Source organism: Malaclemys terrapin, chromosome 1 (assembly GCF_027887155.1).
Source record: "Malaclemys terrapin pileata isolate rMalTer1 chromosome 1, rMalTer1.hap1, whole genome shotgun sequence".
NCBI classification, from domain to species: Eukaryota; Metazoa; Chordata; order Testudines; family Emydidae; genus Malaclemys; species Malaclemys terrapin.
In genome coordinates, this window is record NC_071505.1 from 124,897,606 (window position 1) to 124,920,802 (window position 23,197).

The window sequence follows — 23,197 nt, forward strand, 5'->3', positions numbered from 1 at the left end:
CCCCCGCCCGTGGGGCATGTCCCGCTCCCAGTGCTGGGCAGAAACCCAGCCCCTGGTCAGAGCGCTCAGCTCACATCAGCCTAGTTAAGACTATGGTTCCTTCCTTCCCCACTGCCTCTGGCTGGGCCAATGCCGTGGGAAAGCCCAAGAACTTCTGGCACAGGGCGCTGGCCAGGAAGAGCCAAGCCCTGCTTGTACCAAACCTCCGCATGGTGCTGGCACGGGGAAGCCTCTCCACCCCTCAGCTAAGCTCTGGTGTTGGGGGAGAAGGGATTTCCAGCCTGTTCACACTCTGAACCTGCAGACACCACAGCAACCTCCTGGGCAGGGGCTTAGCACCATCTTCACCACCCCCTTGGTCCTGCCCCCAGGGAGCACGGGGCTGCTCTGTCCTCTAGGACCCCTCCCCTGTTGAGCCACCTCTCGGACCGGGTTCACTGAAGCCCCTGCAGTCAGGTTCCCTGGGCCCTGGTGCACAATGCATCCTTAGGGCTTAATCCCTTTCTGCCAGCGCAGGTAGCCAGGGGACAGGAGGTGGTTGGGTTATGTCTATGGCCAGCAGCAGCCTGGAGATGTTAGCTGCCTTTTGACACTGTGCAGGCAGGGAGGGACAAGCTGCTTCCAGCCCCGGGGTGGTGGGTAGAGGAAGAAGAAGAGATGAGTTCTGCAAAGAAACGGACCAGGTCATACCTTCCCCCCACATCTCCCCTGTGGCTGGAAGCAGCTTCTGTCCCTTCCCTGCCACACAGTGCCGACAGGCTGCTGCTAGCCACATTCTGATGTGAACCCTGGCAGAAATCTGGGGGGCATGTGACCCTGCGTTACGCCCACCCCCACACGTGTTGTCTCGGGAAGATGCGGCACCAGGTACCAGGAGAGGCGGGTCTGTCCCGGGGGCCCAGCCAGGCATCGAGGGCAGAGGGTGCCAGGCAGGGAGGGTTGGGTTGGTTGGTCACCTTCCCCATGAGAGAGGTATACAGGACTGTGTGTGTGTCACCTCTCCTCATGTGTGTCTGTGGGGGGTATGAGTGTGTGTGTGTCACCCCTCTCCATGTGAACCCTAAAGCCTTAAAGATATGAAGTAAATAATAGAATCCAACTACACAGTATTTCTTTTTAACAGGGATTCACTCAAAGTGATGTTAATTTGAACGTTTGTACTGCATAGTTCTGACTGATTGCCATTGAACTTGCTTGAATACAAGTAATTTTACCAGGTGTCCCGTATTCAGCATAGGGAAATATGGTCATCCTAACCATGCAGAAATGATTAACAGTGAACATTCTAGGTATCCAGGGTGTAAAAATCCTGCAGACCCATAATAAGGAGGCCCAGCCATTCTGTGGCATATTTAAAAAGATGTTTGCAACACTTTGACATTGGTTATTTGTGATTATCTCACAGTTGTGATATAGCAGCTCATACCTTAAATAGTTCCAGGACTAAACTGGAGGTAGGAAAAATGGAGGCCAGTTTCTGAAATTCTGGCCCAGAATGCATTTCACTACATAGATTTTAAGGTCAGAAGGGACCATGATGATAATCTGTTCTGATCTCCTTCATAACAAAGGCCATAGTTCCTTCGCTTTATGTTTTACTATGTAGTCCACGATTGCTAGATAAATGGCATTACAGACCTGGGAGCCAAGACAGAACCTCTGATATGTCTGTTCCAAAAACACAGGCTTCTAGCAGTGGAGCTAAAAGTGACCCAACTGGCAGCAGTTCATCTTTTACAATCTCTCTGCTCTGGGCAAACAACTAGAGGGCAAAGTGAGAGAAAATAAACACACACGCAAACACCACCCTTTCCCCCTTACTCCCTCTATCAGAAGTAGCACTATTGTTTTACATTTTTCACACGCCTCTGAGCTTTCCGATTATGGAAGGGATTAGAAACAGATCTACCAAAGTAACCATAAGAAAGACTATTCTGGTGGTACACCTCTACCCCGATATAATATGAATTTGTATATAACGTGGTAAAGCAGTGCTCCGGGGGGGCGGGGCTTCGCACTCCGGCGGATCAAAGCAAGTTTGATATAACGCAGTTTCACCTATAACGCGGTAAGATTTTTTTGGCTCCCGAGGACAGCGTTATATCGGGGTAGAGGTGTATTTGTAACCTGACCAGAGGGAGAAAAATTACCAGACATCTCATGGCAGATCCTGTTCTCATGAGAGTCACAGCCCAATTTTGCATATTCAAGAGGCTGAGATCAACACCCAATCTACCACCCTTTTGAATTTCATACACTAAAAACTGAAACATTAAATACCCACCACACAAAAAGTAAAATTTTGCCTAGCAGCCATCAAATATGGAGAGCGATGTTGTCATCTGAAACGTCCAACTGCTGTCGTCACATATCACTCTCAGCTCAGTGGCAGACTGAGGGAGTTTGCTTTTGCTGGTAGATTTCTCAGAACAGTGAGTGCAAGATAGTCATTGGTTTTGAGACTGGAGAGGGACTTACACATAGTGAACATAATATAACAGTGATCTTTGCTGTGCTGGGGTCCCTTCCTGTAAAGGAATGACCATATGAAATTGTAAGCCTGTCCTGTCACACACTCTCTTTACACAAAGCCATACCAAATTCACAGTCACCATATGGGGGAGAAGCAACAGAGGGGCTTCTGAAGTGTGCGCATCTTATTCACACAGTGTGGCCTTCATTTCTGCCCAAACCCATTCTCTCCATCCTCCTCACCAGCCAGAAACCTAGAGAACGAAAGGGAACCAGATGAGAGTGGGTAATTGGGCAAAAGCAGGCAACCTTACACCCATTATTAGAATCACAGTTGGAATTCTTAGCACATTGATATTGGGAAGCTCACAGCAATATTCACAGCCCAATATTCATGTTCAGTTGTGCTATCTAAAGGAAAAATTAAACGAATACCCTGTGTACTTTTTGCACTAAATTTTGTCCCCTGTACTCCTCTCTCCCCCAGTTGGCGAGTGTAACAAATAAAAATAGTCAACATAGATGGGTTTCAAAGGAAGAATTTCAGATAAGTTATTTACAACACAGGTCAAAGAAGTCTTTGAGGGATGTAATTGTGCTACATAGGTGAAGAAGAAGAATATAAATATGTAGCTTTTCACAGAAGAAATGGGTCCACCTGTTACCTCCAGGTATAAAATAGACTCAAAATATGAACTTCTACTCAATAAAACAACTGCTTTTTATTATTCAAAGTGTTCCCAGGTGCACAGTTCGAAACTTTGTTTGATGCTGGCTTTATAAAAACAATACTTTTTCCCCCCCCCCCACTCAAAACCACTTGGGTGCAATTAAAATAAAAAAGAAGAAACTGCTTTAAGTGCTTGGTTCCTCCTACCCACCTCTAAGTATATAAGCTGTTGTGCAAAGGTGGCTTTAGCAATTCTTGATCAGTGGAATATGTTACTGATGATCCTTTAATGGTCAGCATTCAAGAGGGACCTTCCCTATTGGGGAAAACTTAAAAGAGAAAAGCAGCAATTTATATACAAACCAATGTACTTGGCCTTTCATTTTCTGTATCTCCTTTGATATAAGATCTTATTCCTTCTAGCAGCCTAGTTTCCCTTCCTGCTTAGCCCTACTATGATCCTTTATTTATGACATCAGATACATCACTGCAGGATCAATCAGGATTATGGGGGAAAGAGAGATTTTGTTTTAAACACACTGGAGCCGGGACTCAGCTGATTTAAATCTGCATAGTGCCATTGGAATGAATGATATCAGTTTACAGTAGCTGGTGATCTTCCCCAAATATCTTCAGTAATTACTAACAAACCAAAGCAAATAGAGCAAAAGAAATAAATGAATGGATGTAGGTTTTAATTCTGAAAGAATAAAAATTTTCCCCAGTATGAAACTCAATGATAGAAAAGAATGGAAAATGAAGTAAAATACTTATTTCTTTCACTGGAACTTTCAAGAAGCTCTTTTTATCATTTAAATGATGTCCTCACTACCACCATTATTAAAGCCACAAAACAACCCAGACATTGCTTAGCAATGTAGTAGTGTAATCTTGGCCTACTTTTTTGCCATCAGGACTGACCAGCTCCTTTTTTCATTTTACATTCAATTTCCTCTGAATTAGATTTTTTTTTTAGTGTACTTGAAAGGAATATATTTAATGTTCCAGTAATAAAACCTTTTCATTCAATTGCAGCTACTTTATGCTACAGCATATGATATTAAAAGTCTTCTAACAATTTAATTTTCTTTTCACAGGTATAAGAAAAATCTTAAAGCACTCTATGTTGTACATCCAACCAACTTCATAAAAATTCTGTGGAACATTTTTAAACCTCTCATAAGGTATAGGTGATTTCATTAAAGAGAGTTTCCGATATAAGTTAGGGGGAACAGTTTGTCTTTTAATATGTATTTTTAAAAATATACTGCTCAAGTAAGATACCAGACAATATTTAAAGTGTGGCTTAATGTAATATATTTTAAGAGGGAATGAGAGTGGTATGTAAAAATAGTTTGGGATTTTTTTTTTTCCCTTTTCCATGAAGATGCAGAGGTCTTGATTTAGCAAAGTACTTCAGCATGTGCTTCACTTTAAGGACATGCTTACGTCCATGCTTATTCATCAAAGCACTTAAACGTGCATTGAAGTAACTGTGACTGAAGCACATGGCTAGATTGTAAGCTCTTTGGGGTAGGAGCTGTCTTTGTGTTTGTACAGCTGCTAACAAGATGGGGTCCTGTGATCCCACATTGAGGCTCCCAGGCACTACCACAATACAAATAATAACTAATAAATTACCTGTACCTTTCAGTATGTGCTCATGTGCTTTGATGAATGGAGACGGGATTACTTGTGTGCTTAAAATTAAACATGTACCTAAATGCTTTGATGAATCTAGGACATAGGGAGTAATACAAACACCATGGAAGGACAAAATCACCTTCACAAATATATCCATACAAAACTTTCCCTGAACCTCCAAGCCTTTGCAAATTATTCCTGCCAGAAGCCGGAATCTTTCAAATGCATGGGGGTTGGAGGGGTGGTTAATAGAGCTACAGTGGGCTAACATCAGTGGGTATCCATTTAAGGTAATGGCCTCCTAGTTTTTGGGACCGTTATTTGTTCCAAGTACTCACTCCCTTCTGAGTTTGATAGTATGTCTGTAATAAGATGAATATTGTTCTTGGATCAATGGTTTTAAATCCATCTGCCTACTGAAATGTGTGTAATATTAATATAGCATAAGCATTCATATCAGAAAATTTTGACCAGGGTTTGTTTAATATAGTTTCTTCTTCTGCCTCTGTTATGGTTAAATTTTCAGCATAATGCATTATCCTTGCATTGATTTTATTTTTATCATTGTGTATCTCAATATTGGTTTTTGATCTAAATAATTTATTTGAATTTTTGCCATTATAATTTTGTAATATTCTTTTACAATAAAATTTGTGAACAACATTTAAAAAAACAACAACCCTGAAACCAAGAATGAGGTTACAAAAAGTTGAAAGTATCTATACATTCTGTAGATGAAGATTTGGTCTATATAAAATGCAAAAGCTAGAAAGAATATTATCTGCTGCAGATTATTTAAGTGTCAAATACTGTCCCACACTTCTGTTTAAGGAGGATTCCACTGTTCTTAAAGTAACATAAAGTTCAGGGAAAGATATTTAAAATCAAGTGCATCTGCAAGTCTCTGTCTGAGTCCCAGGCTATAGCGCTCTCTCTCTTTATTAATGCTGTATTGCTAGTGGGTTGTATTAAAAATTAAAAATTTAAACCCACGTATACATAACATTAATTTACCAGAATAGTATGCGTTAGGAATTTTCTGTACCCTTCAATGTACCTCTGCTTTCAGGTTATTTCAGAGTGATCTTATGTTGACAGTTTATACTTTGATTTAAAAACCAATATCAAGCCAAAGTTCACTAAAGGAAAGGGGGGGAAATACCAGAGTTTGTATTTTATAACTTCTGCTCAGTTATGGCCATAACTCAAGAAAATGTCACTGCTAATGTTTCTCACAAAAATACTGAATGGAATGTAAATGTCGTAACTGCACTTGAGACTTATTTTAGGAGTATAGCATAGATGAACAGAGCATTTGCTATAAGCAAGTGGGTGACTTATTAGGTCAAAGAACAAAAGTAATAAGAAAAAAATGTAGAATAATTGTTTGAATATATTTAAGGAAAAAGTAAATATTTATTTGAAATTTTTTGAGCTACAGTAAAATCTGATTGATCACTTCTAAAGTCCAAGGGAGACTGGAAAAGAGGGCATTTAATAATTCTAAGCATTCGCATCCCCCCCCCCCCCAAAAAAAAAAAAAACATATCAAGGGGAAAAGGGTGCTGTTCTCCATGGATGAATTAGTAAAAGCCATGAAACTGTAAAAATAGCACAATATGATCTCATTCAGCAATGATGATGCAGCAGTTTTACAGAACAAAAATTCCTGACTGCCTGTAGTGAACTGCAAATTACCCATTTTGTAAAATTGTATTACTAGAGTGAGTTCTCAAAGACATTCCTTTTTCATTTAATGCAGTCTATATTACAGTTAGCTAATTGCCTTACATAAAATGTTAAAATCATAGACCATATTGGAAAAAGCATGCTGAAAAGCCCAAATGAGATGGTGCACATTCAGGCTGAAATCTGTTAATGTTGCAAAACTATTTCCCTGGTAGCAAAATCTAGCACTTCCTTTTAATTAATACCTTCTAAATGACAGTATTAACTTTTTTAATTCATACTTTCTTCCAGTAGAGGGAGCGTGTGTATATATGTTGGATGACTTGGCAATGAGCCAGTTACTGCAAGAGTATTGGTTTCCCAGTTCTCTGTCTGTATAACTTATAGAAAAGAGAAGAGTGTGTTTTATATCACATTTCTGTTGGTTTGCTTTAATTTTTATTACAAGACATATTTTGTTTTACAGAAAAAGAGGCTTATTTCAGAGTGTGTTGTTGTATTTTAAATCATATTTGGAACACCCGAGTCAGTAAATGGGCCTTTAAATTTTCAACTTTGACTAGCAATATTTCGTGTCACAATTTTGGGAGTCCCATTTTATGACTCCTTAAAGGGGCCTGATTTTTCACAACATATCTTTGAAAATCAAGCCTTTTTAAGGTGTCTACAGCTGAGCATCCAAAAGTTGAGATGCCCAAAATCAATAGTCATTCTTGGAAAATTTAAGCCTTCCATTTATTAGATGATAATATCTACTGTCCTGCTATTTTCTCTTTCAATAGAGAGCAAGATTAAAGTGATACATACATGTTTTTCTGTCAGCAATGTGGCATTCTTTCCAGAAGTTTACATAAAAAGTGTTCAACATTCCTTTTTGAAAAGTTTTCTAGCACCATATGAAAACTGTTATTCAGCAGTTCTCAAACTAATGTTTTTCATATCTATGCAAATCGCAAAACATTCAGATGAAAGTGAGGTTTTTTTATTCAAATCAGACTCTCAGAAATGCACTGTGTATGTTTGATCATGTGAAAATGAAATACATCTTGTGTCTCCAGCTGCTTCAGTTATAGTTTAATTTTGAGTTTCATTTGCACTTACATTCTGTAATAGAAAACAAACCTTTCATTGATGTTTCTCCTATGCTGATTGTGTCATTTTTCCCCCACTATTTTGTTTAGTCATAAGTTTGGGAAAAAGATCACCTATTTGAACTATTTAAGTGACCTGAGAGAGCATCTCAAATATGACCAGCTTAATATCCCTGAAGATGTTATTCGGTATGTAGCAAGTTAATAACATCTCCTGAAATGGAGAGTTGTGTAATATTCTTTGTTTTTGAAATAAGATCTAATCTAATTTCTATAACAATTAAAAGCCTAATTTGCTATTTGTCCTTGGCTAGATTTGGCTCTGAAAACGGCATTGTCAGCAAAGACATCCTGTAAAGATGTTGAATGTTTACAAAAGAGAACATTGTATAGTTCTCTTCAGGTTTGGAATATCCTCTTAGCCTCAGATGCAAAGTATTTTCTTAATATAATTGTAGTCGCTGTGTCTTCATTAACAAAACCTTGCCATATATCATTACTGCTTATGAGTAGCGCATACAATTTACTTATTGTATATGTGCATAATGCTGTTTATTGAGAAGAAAAAAAATCTCACCTATTACTCTTTTGTGTACTGACAGAAAGTGATTTTATGTCACTGCTGAATGAAAATAACTGGAAGCTTTTTATTATGAGTGTTACTGCTGTGTGGGGTTTTTGGATACCTTTGTATAAATATGTAATAACAAAAAGCATAGTACAGCTTTACATTTGTAAAAAGGATTGCATGTGCTTCTGAGCAGCAGCTGTGGTTGAATTTTGCTTTTAAATTATAAGAGTGTTCCTATCTCTTGGACATGTTTATTACTATATTTTATTGATTGAAGCAAAACAGCTCTTTCATGTGTTACTTAATGATTGCATCAGTGCTTTCAAAGGTCTCACAAATACTAAAATTAAAAATCACTGGAGGTATTTGTGGTCTTACAGAAGATCAGCATTGTGAGCAATAGGAGTGATCGTGCAATCAATGTGTACTGTAGTTTCACTCTTGATACGTACAAAGTCAATGATTTTTGTTGTTTTCAGACATGATGAAAATCTTCGGGATAAACAGAAGGGGAGATCACCACCTTCAGCTAAGCTTCCTCCACCAAGACCTCCTCTTCCTACCCAGCAATTTGGAGTCAGCCTACAATAGTAAGATTTCTTTGATCGTACCTCTGAAATAAACTCTGGAATGTACTGTGTCACTGTGGATTCACATCATACAAAATCTGGAAATTAATTTACCACCATGTTTATTTCCCTCTCTCTATATTCTCTGTCTCTCTTTAATAACAGTGAAAGCTGGTAACTGTAAGACCAAACAGTAACGTCTGGTGAATTCATGGCATTGGGTAAGTCTACACTGAAAAAAAAACAAAAAACCCTGCAGCAGCAAGTCTACAGATTTAGGCTGATGGGGCTTGCGCTACGGTGCTAAAAATAGCAGTGTAGATGTTCCCACTTGGGTTGAAGCTCCGGCGCTGAGACTTACCCGCTTCACCAAGTTTCAGAGCCTGAGCTGCAGCCCAAGTCGGAATGTCTACACTGCTCTTTTTAGCACTGAAACATAAGCCCGGGTCTTTAGGCCCCAGCTCTGAGACTTACAGCCATGGGTGGGCTTTTCGCAGTGTAGACATACCCCTAGAGCCCTTGGGAGCTCCATGATATGCCTGCAGTAACTTGTGCAAGCCTAGATATTATGTAACTCTTCAAGTGCTGGTCCCTATGTGTATTCCACTGTGGGGTATGCATGTGCTCCATGTGCCTGAAACTGGAAGTATCTTGTACAGAGTGTCTGTTGGTCTGTGCTTGCACCCTTGCTCTCCTTAAACTCTGTACTGGTGGTATAGGGGGCGGTGTGGACCAACCGCCTCTCCAGTTCCTTCCTGACATCTGTGATGCTTTCTTGGGGAGTCCAGAACTGTAAGTCACCCTATCACCCTTCTGCCTTAGCAAAATAAGAATTTGTTGGTGCTACGCTGTGCGACAACTCTCTGCAATCCCAGTCTGTTATAGCCTGCCAAACAAACTCCTTAGGACTCTGCCAGTCCTAACTTTGCCTTGCAGGTAAACCCTTGGTGTTCTTCAGCTCCGAAACTGTCCAGAAGCATCTCCTTGCAGCTGTCAGTCCCTGTCACTGGATACCCACAGACATAAAAGTCCGCCATCTCCAGAGAGAGAATACACCCCAGCTTGTTGATACAGCTGAGGATGCACACCACACTTTACTGTAACAGCACTGAAATTAATTTAATAAACCTATTCTTGCTTTATTATAATAAAGAACAGAGATTTGTGATAACTAATCAGAAATAATAGAAACAGAAAATGGCTACAAATAATACATAAGTATAACACACTTCTGAGAGACTACATATAACCTTAGCAGGCTCAAAGCTTTGTCTAAAGCAGTTTTCTCACCTACAGCTACTTCTCAGCATCACCAACCCACATGGTTGGGGATCCAACATTCACAGATGCAAAGAGCCTGACCTCTTTGTGCCCTCAGTGATGGATAAGAAGATGCCTTTTTGTTTCTCCTTCTGTTCCCCAAAGTTAATTATCTTTGCCTGAGTTGCCATGCTGTTTCCTTTGCTTCCTGATAACTGATGTTTACCTCAGCAGCAAATGAACTGCTCATTGTCTCTGGCATTACCATGCTCAGTTTACATGAGAGAAGTGGGCAGATCAATATTCCTTTGTCTGAGACAAACATATTTTAAACATATAGTTCCAGCATACATACATGACTCTTTAAACACCATCTGTACAAACATCACACAATGATATTAAGAACCATTGTGTCACCAACTTTCATTTGATAATTCACAGCACACTCTTATTAGATAAATACTATGAGAGCAGTATGTTAGGCCTGATAGGAGTTACAGAACAGTCGGTCCTCTGCCAGTTGGCACTGAAAGGTTCTTAGGGTCTCTCACAGGGTAGCTGGTCCCTGTGGCTAGACTAAGTCCAGCTCCCCTGTGGATAGACTAAGTCTAGTCCCTCACCAAAGCAGGTGAGCCCAATCCAGCCAATTAAAGAGGGCTGGGCTACAACTGGGCCTATAAAGGCTGCTAGTAGGCAGCTGGAGGAGGAAGGCCTAAGTCAGGCTGCACCCTAGGGAGGGAAAGCCACACTGGAACAGAGCTAGCTTCTGTGGTAGATCCCTGGAGCAAAGGGTTAGGGGTTCAGGGAAGCAGCCCTGGGGATGCTGCTCCAGGAAGGGGGCAGAGTGACTGAGGCTGGGAAGCTGTCAGGAGCTGAAGTGCCAGAGATCCCTGGGAGGGGTGGCCCTGGGGTCAAGGACTAAGTTAAGACTGTTTTCTGTTTGTTTGATAACTGGTGTAAAAGAAATAAGCCTCCTTGACTGAGACTGGGTGTGGCATTGTATGCTTTGGAGCTGGGGAGAAGCTCTGGCCTGGTGACAGGGTCACACCACCGCCTGGCCTAAGATGGAATCTCCAGTGTCCAGAGCCGAGCTTTTTATCTTCAACCTGTAAATATTTCCAAGTTTATTAAAGTTTTTACCGTAGATAGTGTTAGTATAGTTTATTCACGATAGTTAACTGTTAGTTAGAATTCCCTCCCCATCCCCCCAGAAATTTCCCTTTCCCCTCTGTATGGGATTTAGATTATGCCCAAGTTACTGGAATTTAACAACTGTCTCTCTTGTCCCCTTTTCGGTGAAGGATGACAATCATAGCTGCCTGTATTGCCTCAGAGAAGCTCAGAGTTCTGCTAAGTGCAATAAGTTTATGCTCCTTTCCCAGCCAAACTCAACAGGCACAAGAACTCCAGCTTCAAAAATAATGTATGGAGCATGCAATGAGACGCCAGTCAGACCCGGGCCAGTGGGACTCCCCTGTTCATTGGCCTCCACTACATTGGAGGAGGAAGAGGATAAGTCAGAACTGCCAATGTCAACAGTACCATCAAGATTATCTTCCTCATCTCCTGAGGAGATGGTCTCTCCAGCTTCACTGTTTCCTCTGACAATTCCAGGATCTGTTATGGAGAGTAGCAGATGAGCTCCAGATCTCCCTGGAAGAGGTTCAGGATAGATGACATAAGCTCCTGCACATTGTACAGCTGACGGGATCCAGTTGAATAGCGCTTCTGGTGAATGAAGCCATAATGGAACCAGCAAGGGCCATATGGCACATGCCACCAACTTGTGCCCCTATCTCCAGGAAGGCAGAAAAAATGATAATTTGACCTAAATAAGGGAGCAGAGTTTCTGATTACCCACCCTACCCTCAACTCTCTGATCATTCAGGTGGACATTGAAAGATCAAGGCAGCAACATGCAAGAACTACCCGTGCAAATAAAGAGGCCAAGCATTTGGAACTCCTAAGAAGGAAGGTAGTTACATCAACCAGCCTCCAATTTAAAATATCAAACTACCAGGCGCTGCTGGCCAACTATGATTTTTATGAACTATTCAAAGTTCCTTGACTTTGAAGAGAAACTCCCGCAAAAGCACATGGCTCAATTTCAAGTCCTTATTGATGAGGGCAAGTTGGTGGCCAGAAGTTCACTACAAGCCATACCTGATGTTGCTGACACAGTGATGCGCTATGAGATTCCCAAGAGAGACTCAAAATATGGTAGAGGATTTGCTCTATGATGAAAGTAAACTCTTAAGCAAAAAGATAAGTCTGTGCATTTGTTAAAAGACTCTCTCAGGCAAACCTCCATTCTCTGGGTACATATAAACACCAGCCCAGAAGAGGAAACACCACAAGTAGCTGTATAAGCCCATGCCCTTGCCACAGCCCTTCTACCACCAATGAATTTACAAGTTGCCTCATAAAGAACAGGGACTGCAAAAACTAGGTACACGGCTGCATCAACCCAACTTCTCCCCCATCCCCCAACCAAAAGGTACTTTTAATGAGGTGCTTGGGAACTGCAAATCCATGCTGATGCCCTCTCTACCCAATTCTAATGTCCACTTTGGCAGCTGTCTAGCACACTTTCCCCACAACTGGAGGGAGATAACAGACAAATGAGTGCTATCATCCATTCAGGCTATACCAGCAAGTTCCTCACCCCTTCAAAAAAAACAACAACTTTCCTGTCTTCCTTCAGGGATCACTCTCATGAAGTGATCTGCCTTGAGGAGCTAGAATCTCTCCTCCACCATGGTGCAGTAGAGCAGATACCACCTCAATATCAAGGAAACAAGTTCTATTTGAAATAGTTCCTGATTCCCAAGAAAAAAAGAGAGGTGGAGACCCATTCTCAACCTGTGACAACTCAGCGTGTTTCTTCACAAGCTGAAATTCTACATAGTCATACTGGCATCTAGAATTCCATCTCTGGACAAAGACACGTGGGTCACATCTCTCGACATGAAAGATGCATACTTTCTTTTGGACATTCACCATTCCCACATACGATTCTTCAGATTTATGGTAGCATCTGAGCACTACCAATACAGGGTGCTTCCGTTCAATATAGCAACAGCATTCAGGGTCTTTACAAAAGTGTTTTCAATAGTAGCAGCACAAGTCAGATGCAACATCACCACCATCTTCCTGTCTGTAAAGGACTGGCTTCTGATGGTATGTTGTGTCCAGAAGTCCTGGCTTTGACTTCATCACCACTTCATCTCCCAGCATCCTTGGGAATCCAAGCTGACTAACTTAAACTATAGAATTCATAGGTAGGTGCAACTCTGGCCTCGGTCAGGGCAAGGGCTTACTTCCCTGTGGTCAGATTTCACCCCATGAGCAATCTGATAAAATAGATTATGGGCAGTATGTGCCTCATGCTGCTGGGGCACATGGCATCGTATCCTTCGATGACCCCTTTTGCCAGGCTCCACCTCCATTGCCTGAAAGCTTGGCTCTGAACGGTATGTATTCCGAGCAGACACAGCATGAACACAGTGGTGACTGTGACTTGGGTGGCTTTCCACCCAAGGTGAAAGCCTTGCTAATGTGGCAGAAAAATGTGAGGGTTGGAGTTCTCCCCAGACACTGGAGAAAACAGTAGTTTCAGATGCCTGCCTGATAGGGTCAGGGGGAGCAGCATAGATGTTCACACACCCAAAGGTATTTGCATATATACAGAATGCATATAAATCTTCTGGTGCTAAGAAAAGTCAGAGAAGCCTGAAAAGCGTTTTTACCACTCATATGATCCTGACATGTCCTGATAATATCAGACAACCTAACAACCGTCTTTTATGTAAACAAGCAGGGAGCAGTGAAGGGATATCTAGAACCACATCACCCTGTCAACAATGTACCTACCGGGTGCCCATAATTCACTAGCAGACAGCCTCAGCAGATATTTTGCCACCGATCACAAATGGAAGCTGCACTACACAGTGGTGGATGCTATCTTTGCTCAATGTGCAACCCATACTTGGGAACTGTTCACATCCAAGACAAACAGGAAATGGGATACATTCTGTTCCAGGGGGCTCAGGAACAGGTTTCCAAGCCCAGTGTTTTTCTGCTGTCCTGGAATGGCCATGTGAGAGATGCCTTTTCTCCCATCCTGTTAATACCTCCAGTTCTGCAAAAGATCAGGTGAGACAGAGCCCTAATCATCCTAATTGCTCCCAAGTGGCCCAAACAGTACTGGTTTCCAAGCCTTCTACAGATGTCAACCCATCTACCCACTAGCATTCCATCCTTCCCAAATCTATTGACCCAGAAGAATGACAAGCTCAAAAATCCCAACCTGGACTCTCTTCATCTCAATTTGGTATTTGGGTGGATATCAGATGTAGAGCACCTGAGCTCAGAAGCAATTGAAGCTGTTCTTAGTAATAGCAGAAGGGATAACACTTCCTGGTGGAATCTAGCCAAGTGGAAATGTTTCTTGATCAGGCCCAGCAAAAGACGGCAGGTATTCCAGCTATTTTGAATTATCTCTTGGCTTTCAAGATGATAGTCTCTCTCTCTCTCTGAGCTCGCTTCAAGTCCATCTAGCAGCAATCAACACATGTCACCCACCAGTTGAAGGCTAATCCATCTTCACTTATCCGTTGACAACTTGGTTTCTGAAAGGTGTGATTATTTCCCTCAATCATAGAATCATAGGACTGGAAAGGACCTCAGGAGGTCATCTAGTCCAGTCCCCTGCACTCATGGCAGGACTGAGTATTATCTAGACCATCCCTGACAGGTGTTTGTCTAACCTTCTCTTTAAAATATCCAATGATGGAGATTCCACAACCTTCCTAGGCAATTTAACGAACCCATTCATGTCTGAATTCAGTTCAGATCACTCGAACTAGTCACGCTCAAGTACACAAGGATATTTATCCCAACTGTTAGCCAAACCCCTATCAAAGAAGTGATTCTTGCAAGTGAAATGGTGTCATATAAAAATTAAAAACAAAACAACAAAGCCTCTACACATTCTAAATGAGAAATAAATGTATCAATTTAAATTGGATTTATGGAGAAAGGTAAACTAATGAGGAGGAATAATGACACTTAATGGGAGCCTTAGCAAATGTAAAACTGAAAATTATCAAATTTGCCTCAGTGTCTTCATGAGTGAACTGCTCTTACTCATTCTGTCTCCTCTTATGATTACTGTAACCTGCATCCACAATCTGTTAGTGATCTCACATTTCTCTTGCAAAGTGGCAGCTTGCACGTCTTTGTCTCACGAGGCAAGCTTGGTCATTTTTTTAGGAGACAAACAGAGAGGGTAGTTTTACAATCATGTGTAGCAAATAGGAATGCACATCTACTCACAGCAGGGTGACTTTGTGGCTACTGTGCTTGTGAATTATTCCATCACGGGATTGCAGCAGGCAACTGCAGCGTTGCACCTTGTATTGGAACTTGGAGGGACAGTGCACTTGGGCCCCTGTTCTGCACTTGATAGCATGTGGACTGCTGCACTCACACGCAGCCACAGTGAAGTACATAGCGCATGGGCGGTCTGCCTGTGCACTATCGTTTGCAAGATCAGAGTCACAAACTGAGCTGGATTTTTAGCAGCAAATTCCAAAGTCTTTACTCAGGCAAAACTCTCATTGAAACTAGCGGTTGGTTTGTCATCCTACAGTAAGGGGGAACATCCTTCCCTCAGTTACAACAGTGTAAATCAGATATAACTCTTCAGTGGAGTGTAACTGAGAGCACCTGCTCTATATTTACAGGCATTGGTTATATAATAAGTATGATTGTAGTAGAAGTGTATTTTGTTCCAGTCCAACAGCACTCGTATTGTCAGAAGTATACATGAGGCTAGAGGGTACCGAAGGGAAGCTGCTCATGTTAAAGTTTATATTAAAAAAGTTTATAGGCTGGAGGATGGAGTTTATAAGCTTGAGGTTTGATAGTTCCAAGATGCTGACTTAACCAGTCAATAGGAATCCTGTATACTGTTTAATAGTTAAGGGATTTTCCTTAGTTCACTGTTGGCTAACTCTGCCCTCATTGGAGATAATGGTAACACTCTCACTGACTTCACTGGAAACTGAGTTAGGTCAACGCTGAGAATCCCACCTTAAAAATCATAAATGCAAGGGCCCTGCTTTATAATGTTAACATTTATCTCAGGCTGACATTTCATATTGGTTCTGTCTCCTAGCAATCAGGCTGCCCAGAGTTGTAATGAAAACTAGGATATCAAAAAATGACAAGCATTGATTCAGGGTCCCTCGCTGTTATCTCAAATGGCTGGTGAAGAAGTATTTTGTTACAGGTGGCGGGGAGAGAGTTGGAGGAGATGTTCCCATTGGGTTACTGATGCAGGTCTGAGGCAGTTCCTTTTCTTAGAGGAGTTCATTAGGTCATGCAGAAGTTTTTAACGTCGTAGGCCAAGATTTTCAAAAAAGTCTACAGGAATTAGGCATCTAAATCCCATTGAAAGTTACTGGGAGTTAAGGGCCTAACTCTCTTAGGCTTCTTTGAAATCCCAGATATAGTGAGTTGGGCTTAATTTACAAGTGAGGTGAAGAACTTATTATCAGCTTATCTTATAGCTCTTCATCCTTATGCTGTCCTCAATGGCCCAGAGTCCTGTTTCTGAATATTAAATGGGTACACTCAACCTGTTTAAGCCCCAAAATTTCTCTCTCCTTTAAGGAGAAATGTGATCTGCATGAAGATTCCCTGGGAGGATTGCAGGAGAGAGGGAGAAAAGACAGAGTTTGTATCTGTTGAGATTCAATGATGTGTGGTTATATAAAGATTTTATTGGCATGAGTTAAGGATCACCATATTATTCATGAGGACCACAGGCAGAAAAAAGTTATACAGGGCAAATGAGTTCCAATAAAACTTTTATACCATACCACACTCTTAGGTATTTTGTTTATGCCACATATTTTACAAAACTGCTATTTTAGACATTTTTAAAGAGTTTTAAAAATTTTATTGGTGCCACTTTTTGTAGCATTCTATCCTTAACTGCGGGCTGCCTTCATTTTATGTGTCTATCTGCATAGATGGAAAGATTTTTTTTCCCCTCAAAAAAAAAATACCTTTACAAATTATACTATTATTTCCTCTAAATAACTTCCCTAGAAATCAAGATGTGGACAGTGGAAAGGAAGGAGTTGAGGCTCAACTGAGAGGGGAACTGATGATTGGACTGGGATATTGGATGACTTCGCTTATTTCCTCGCTTCTTACAGTTTGCGTTGGTGCTGCCTAGAAACTTTAAGTCAAACTTGTGCTTTGTGCTCTGTAAGCGGAAAAGAATATGAAGTAAGTCTCTGGCCCAAGGAATTTACATTCAGCAGGGCTCCATGAAGGTACAGAGATCTGTCTGCATGAGTCATAAATGGGATCAGGGCCTATAGGTGGTAACCATTTTTAAAGGGACATGGTCAATCTATTTATCCCCTCTGCCTTTCACCACCCACAATTTAAAATAACCCCGTATAGCATCTCTGAGGATTTATGTATGAGAGGAGGGATGGTCAGTGCACTAGACTGGGACTCAGGAGATATTGCTCAATTCCTGGCTCTAGGGTGACCAGACAGCAAGTATGAAAAATCAGGATGGGGGTAAAGGGGGTAATATGCACCTATATAAGACAAAACCTCAAATATCGGGACTGTCCCTATAAAATTGGGACATCTGGTCACCCTACCTGGCTCTGACATAGACTTCTCATTCAGGCCCTGATTCAGGCAGAGCCCTTAAGCACATGTTCAACTTTAATTTACTTCAGTGGGACAGAAGCAGGTGCTAAAATTTAAACACATACTTAAGAGTTCTGCCGAATCAGGGCCTTAATCTCTATTAGCTTCAGTTTCCCATCTGTGAAATGGAGATGATAATATTGAAATTGTAAACTCTTTGGGGCAAGAGCTCTCATCAACTGTCTAGCACAAGGGGGCCCTGAACTTGGTTTGGACCCAGAAACACTGCTGTAGTACAAATAATAAATAGGATTAATAAATACATTTAAAAATCATCCAGAAGTGCTGCATAGGATTTCCTTAGAATCTGGGCCATTGGGGGACTACAAAGATTGACCATTTCCCTTTAAAAATGGCTACCACGTTTAGGCAGATTGTAAGATCCTTGGAGCAGGGAACTGCTTTGTATTCATTTATGCCTATACAGCACAAAATACTCTGTCACTGTGTGATAAAGAATAGCATATCAATTGAATGTAGGCCAGATTGTTCTGGAACCAAATTCTACCTATTTCTTTAATCTAAAATAACTCTAAAGGTTTCAAATTCTGTTTAAAAAAAAGTTGTCCTTTTGAAAACATAGAATGAATTAAGCAGTGAAGTTGATAATTAACTTCATCATGTAGAAGAGTTGTCCTCTTCCAGAATGTTTTGTCCATGATTTGTTTTGAACACTAATTTATTGAGAGGTGAGGCCCCAACTCAAAGTCAATGATACCACTCATATGTTCAAAGTTAAGCGTGAGCTTAAGTAACTTGCTGAACGAGGTTCTTTATGCTCAGATGAAGTGGACACTGAGTATTGTGGGACATAAAGACCTGCTGTTACTCATCACTAAGTTATCATATTCATAAATCCAGGAATTTCAAATAATATCCATATACAGTACACAAGAATACCTATATAAAACAGGACATATTTTCTGTTCATTCACCAAGCCCACCGCCACAATATAATATAGACAGACACGGATATTGGTTATGCAGAATTATTAGCACTCCCTTGGTTTAAATGGAAAGAGGCAGCATCACTGTTGCTATTCCAAAAGAAACCATCATTAAAGATTTTATTAAAATAAAATGCAAGAAAATAAAAATCAAGGCATCTTCATCTTATATTGATCTGATGAATACAATTGTAATGCATGAATGAGGTTCCAGTTTTCAACACTTAATTAAAAAAATCACAACATGTGCCAGGCTGTGGCATTGTCCTTTGGCGTACACCCTGCAAGCTCCTGTAAAACTCCTGTTGCTCCACTCTATTGCCTTTGTAATCAAGGAACCCCACAGCTGAGCTCCAGTGCAGAGCGCAGTGTTGACCTTATTGGCATCATTCTCAATTGTCTCCATTTGGCTTTAAAAATCTTGTTGTGGAAAGGGAGGAAAATTTTTAGTTTATCTAATGATTGCCATGGCTGGGGCAGGAGAAGAGGGGAAATGCAGGAATTGCAACAATCGCATAGCTTCAGCTTGTTTTTAAACACTGAACCATTATCAAATATTTCAGGGTGCTTTCATTTCTGCTGTAATCTTTCCTGTTTGTGTATGCAGTGCATGTGCGACCAGGGGGAAAGAAAAATTCTAAACTGAATCTCAGCATGTCATAGAGGGGGGAAAATGAAAAGGAGAGAGAGATTATCAACCAAGAATACTTAATGGTGGTTGAGAACAATGTTCAGCACCTTAAGTGAGTTATCACTAGTCCAAAAACTAGAACTGAATCATTCAACATGTAACATGCTGCACTAACTAATAATAGAGTCTACTCCAGAAAATACTTTCCCTGACTAGTGTGTGAGCATGTGCTAGAACTGATCCGTTTAAAACTGGCCTATTGTTATAATATGATGCAGACATATGAAAATATTCTGCTGTATTGCTGCTATTTAAACAGCAAGTATAAGACATCTTTTATTCCAAAATGCCAGTAGTAATTGCTGCTCTTCACATATGCACTGTCAGCCATACAGCACAAATCCTATGACCGTGAAATTGACCATAATGAATGAACCGTGAATTTGGTAGGGCCCTACTTATGCCAGTGTCATGTGGAAAGGTCAGAAGCCTTACTAAAACCAAGATATAGCATGTCTACTGCTCCCCTCCCCCCGCTTCTCTCCACATCCAACCAGTAGGCCAGTAACCCTGTCAAGGAAGGAAATTAGGTTGGTCTGGTATTGTTTGTTCTTGACAAATCCATGTTGGCTATCACTTATTACCCTATTATCCTCTAGGTGTTTACAAACGGATAGTTTAATAATTTGTTCCAGTATCTTTCCAGGTATTGAAGTTAGGCTGACTGGTCTGTAATTCCCAGGATCCTCTTTGTCTCCACTTTTAAAGATAGGTATTACGTTTGCCTTCTCCAGTGCTGTAGGACCTCACCAGTCCTCCATGAGTTCTGAAAGATCCTCTCTAATGGTTCCAAGATTGCTTCAGCTACTCTCTTAAGTAACTAGGATCAATTTCATCAGACCTGACAACTTGAATACATCTAACTTGTATACATATTCTTTAACCTGTTCTTTCCTCATTCTGGCTTATGTTCCTTCCACCTTGTGGTTAACATTGTGTTAAGCATCTGATCACAATTAACCTTCTTAGTGAAGACTTAGGACTGGTCTACACTACCGCGGTAAATCAATCTAACTTACGCAACTTCAATTATGTGAATAACTTAACTGAAGTTGACATAATTAGATCCACTTACCGCGGTGGCTACACTATGCTGTGTCGATGGGATTGTGTCTCCCGTCGACTTCCCTTACGCTTCTCAGGGAGGTGGAGTACACAAATCGATAGGAGAGTGCTCTCCCATTGATTTAGCATGTCTTCACCAGACCCACTAAATCAACACTCACTGCATCAATTGCAACAGTGCCGATCTACCAGTAAGTGTAGACATGCCCTAAAGCAAAATAGGCATTAAACTCCTCAGCCTTCTTTCCGTTATTAGCTCTACTTCCCCTTTAAGAAGTTGACCCACTCTTTTCTTTGTTTGTCTTTTTTGCTCCTAAGTTATTTATAGAACCTCTTCTCATTGCCTTTTATGTCCCTTGCTGGGCATAATTCATTTTGTGCCACAGCCTTTCTGATTTTGTTTTTACTTTCTTGTGCTATTCTTTTGTATTCCTCCTTAGCAATTTCTCTGTTTCCACTTTTGGTCGGATTTCTCTTTTGATTTTCAGATTATTGAAGAGCTCCTTATGCAGACATATTGGTCTGTTACTGTTCTTCTTATCTTTCCTTCTCATTGGGATAGCTTGCTGTTGTGCCTTTTAATATTGTCTCTTTGAGAAACAGCCAGCTCTCCTGAACTCCTTTTTCCCTTAGCTTTTGTTCCCATGGGCCTTTACCTACCAGCTCTCAGAGTTTGTTAAATATACTTTAACTAATTTAATTCATTTATTTTTACAAAATAATAAGCAAACCACATAGGTTGTGGGAGAGAAGAAATCATAATATATCTGAAATAAAAAAAGCATCCCCTTCCACATGAGCGATTCCAACTAATCATAGTGCTGGGAGGGTATGGCTTGATCCTGGATGAACATCTTATATTTTCTGTGTATCAGCCACAGTGATTGCAATCTCTCAAAGATCATTAACACATTCACAGACCTCTGCATTTCTTTTTCTTGGGGCTGAGAGTTTGATAGTAAACATGATTTTGATTTCAAATAGGAAACACACAACTATGTATGTAAATATATACCATGCTTAAACCTGCGATCTGCCCTTTTTGATTGTTGAGTGCTTTAAAACACTAGTGGAATGTGTGACGGGTTGGATCACAGAAATCCCCTTGGGAGCTGCAACCTGATGTGCCAAGACTACCTTTGTTCCTGCTTTCCCTGCCAGCCCAGGACTCCAGCACCCTGTCTTGCTGAGCCAGACACTCCCGTCTGCTCCAGCAAAGACCCAGGATCTGAATTACTTGCCCCAAAGCTGCAGGTTTACCTGAAAACAGCTCACAGAAGTGTGCTTGTTTTTAGCACCCAGATGCCCACCTCCCAATAGGATCTAAACTCAAATAAATCCATTTTACCCTGTATAAAGCTTATGCAGGGTAAACTCATAAATTGTTCGCCCTCTATAACACTGATAGAGAGAGATGCACAGTTGTTTGCTCCCCCAGGTATTAATACATACTCTGAGTTAATTAATAAGTAAAAAGTGATTTTATTAAATACAGAAAGTGGGATTTAAGTGGTTCCAAGTAGTAACAGACAGAACAAAGTAAGTCATCATGCAAAATAAAATAAAATGCGCAAATCTATGTCTAATCAAACTGAATACAGATAATCTCACCCTCAGAGATGCTTCAGTAAGTTTTTTCCTTAGACTGGACACCTTCCAAGCCTGGGCACAATTCTTTCCCCTGGTACAGCTCTTGTTCCAGCTCAGGTGGTAGCTAGGGGATTCTTCATGATGGCTCCTCTCTCCCCTTTGTTCTTTTCCACCCCTTTATATATCTTTTGCATAAGGCGGGAACCCTTTGTCCCTCTGGGTTTCCACCTCCTCCCCTCCCTCCACTGGAAAAGCATCAGGTTAAAGATGGAGTCCAGTTCAGGTGACATGATCACATGTTACTGCAAGACTTCATTACCCACTTGCCAGCACACACACATACAGGAAGACTCACAGGTAAAACACAGCCATCTGCAGACAATGGTCCTGGTTAATGGGAGTCAAGATTTCAAACCACCATTAATGGCTCACACTTTGCATAATTACAATAGGCCCTCAGAGTTATATTTTATATTTCTAGTTTTAGATACAAGAGTGGTACATTTATACAAATAGGATAGATCACACTCAGTAAATTATAAGCTTTGTAATGATACCTTACAAGAGACCTTTTGCATGAAGCATATCCCAGTTACATGATATTCACTTATCATATTTTTATAAAACCATATAGACTGCACAACGTCACAGAATGCTCACCAAATACTGACCATCTTGTTGGTATACTTTCAAAACCTGTCAAAGCCAAACATATTTTTCTGTTGTTTTTTTTAAATAAGGGAGATAATTGCAGAATTTTCTGATGTGTCTAGATCAAAAAAACGCTGTGTTCGATTTTAGCCTCAGCTGCTCACTCATGAAAGAGAGAGAGAGAGAGAGAAATCTCATTTCATGGGAATCATTCAGAGCATTAATAAACTCAACCTCACTGCATCACGTTGCCTTCAAAAATAAATAGTACAATATCCTTTTAATTATACATACACAGTAGCTTAAAAGGAGACAAATGACAAAGAAAAATCAACATGATAAAAGCCCGCTAAACTTGCAGCATCCCTTGATCAAGACTTATTATAAAACGTTCACAGCAAACTCCTTCTCTGTCTGTCTTTAAGCCTTCCTAAAACCCTTCCACTAAAAACGTACAGCAAAATCCAATCAAAAACATCACCATTGTCGTCACTGCTGCATTGTTATAAGCCACCCTGCTGTGGCTTGCTAATCTAACCAGAGT

At 40.8% G+C, this 23,197-nt stretch overlaps 1 protein-coding gene across 3 annotated transcripts in view; it reads left to right on the forward strand.

Annotated features, from left to right (window-relative positions):
- ARHGAP8 (Rho GTPase activating protein 8) overlaps positions 1 to 23,197 on the forward strand; it is a 108,289-nt gene that overhangs the window by 52,704 nt on the left and 32,388 nt on the right. For all 3 annotated transcript variants that reach the window (XM_054038014.1, XM_054038033.1, XM_054038023.1), the window contains 3 exons: positions 4,240 to 4,326; positions 7,657 to 7,755; positions 8,617 to 8,727. In XM_054038014.1, the coding sequence (XP_053893989.1) occupies positions 4,240 to 4,326; positions 7,657 to 7,755; positions 8,617 to 8,727 (297 nt within the window). The remainder of the gene's footprint in view (positions 1 to 4,239; positions 4,327 to 7,656; positions 7,756 to 8,616; positions 8,728 to 23,197) is intronic.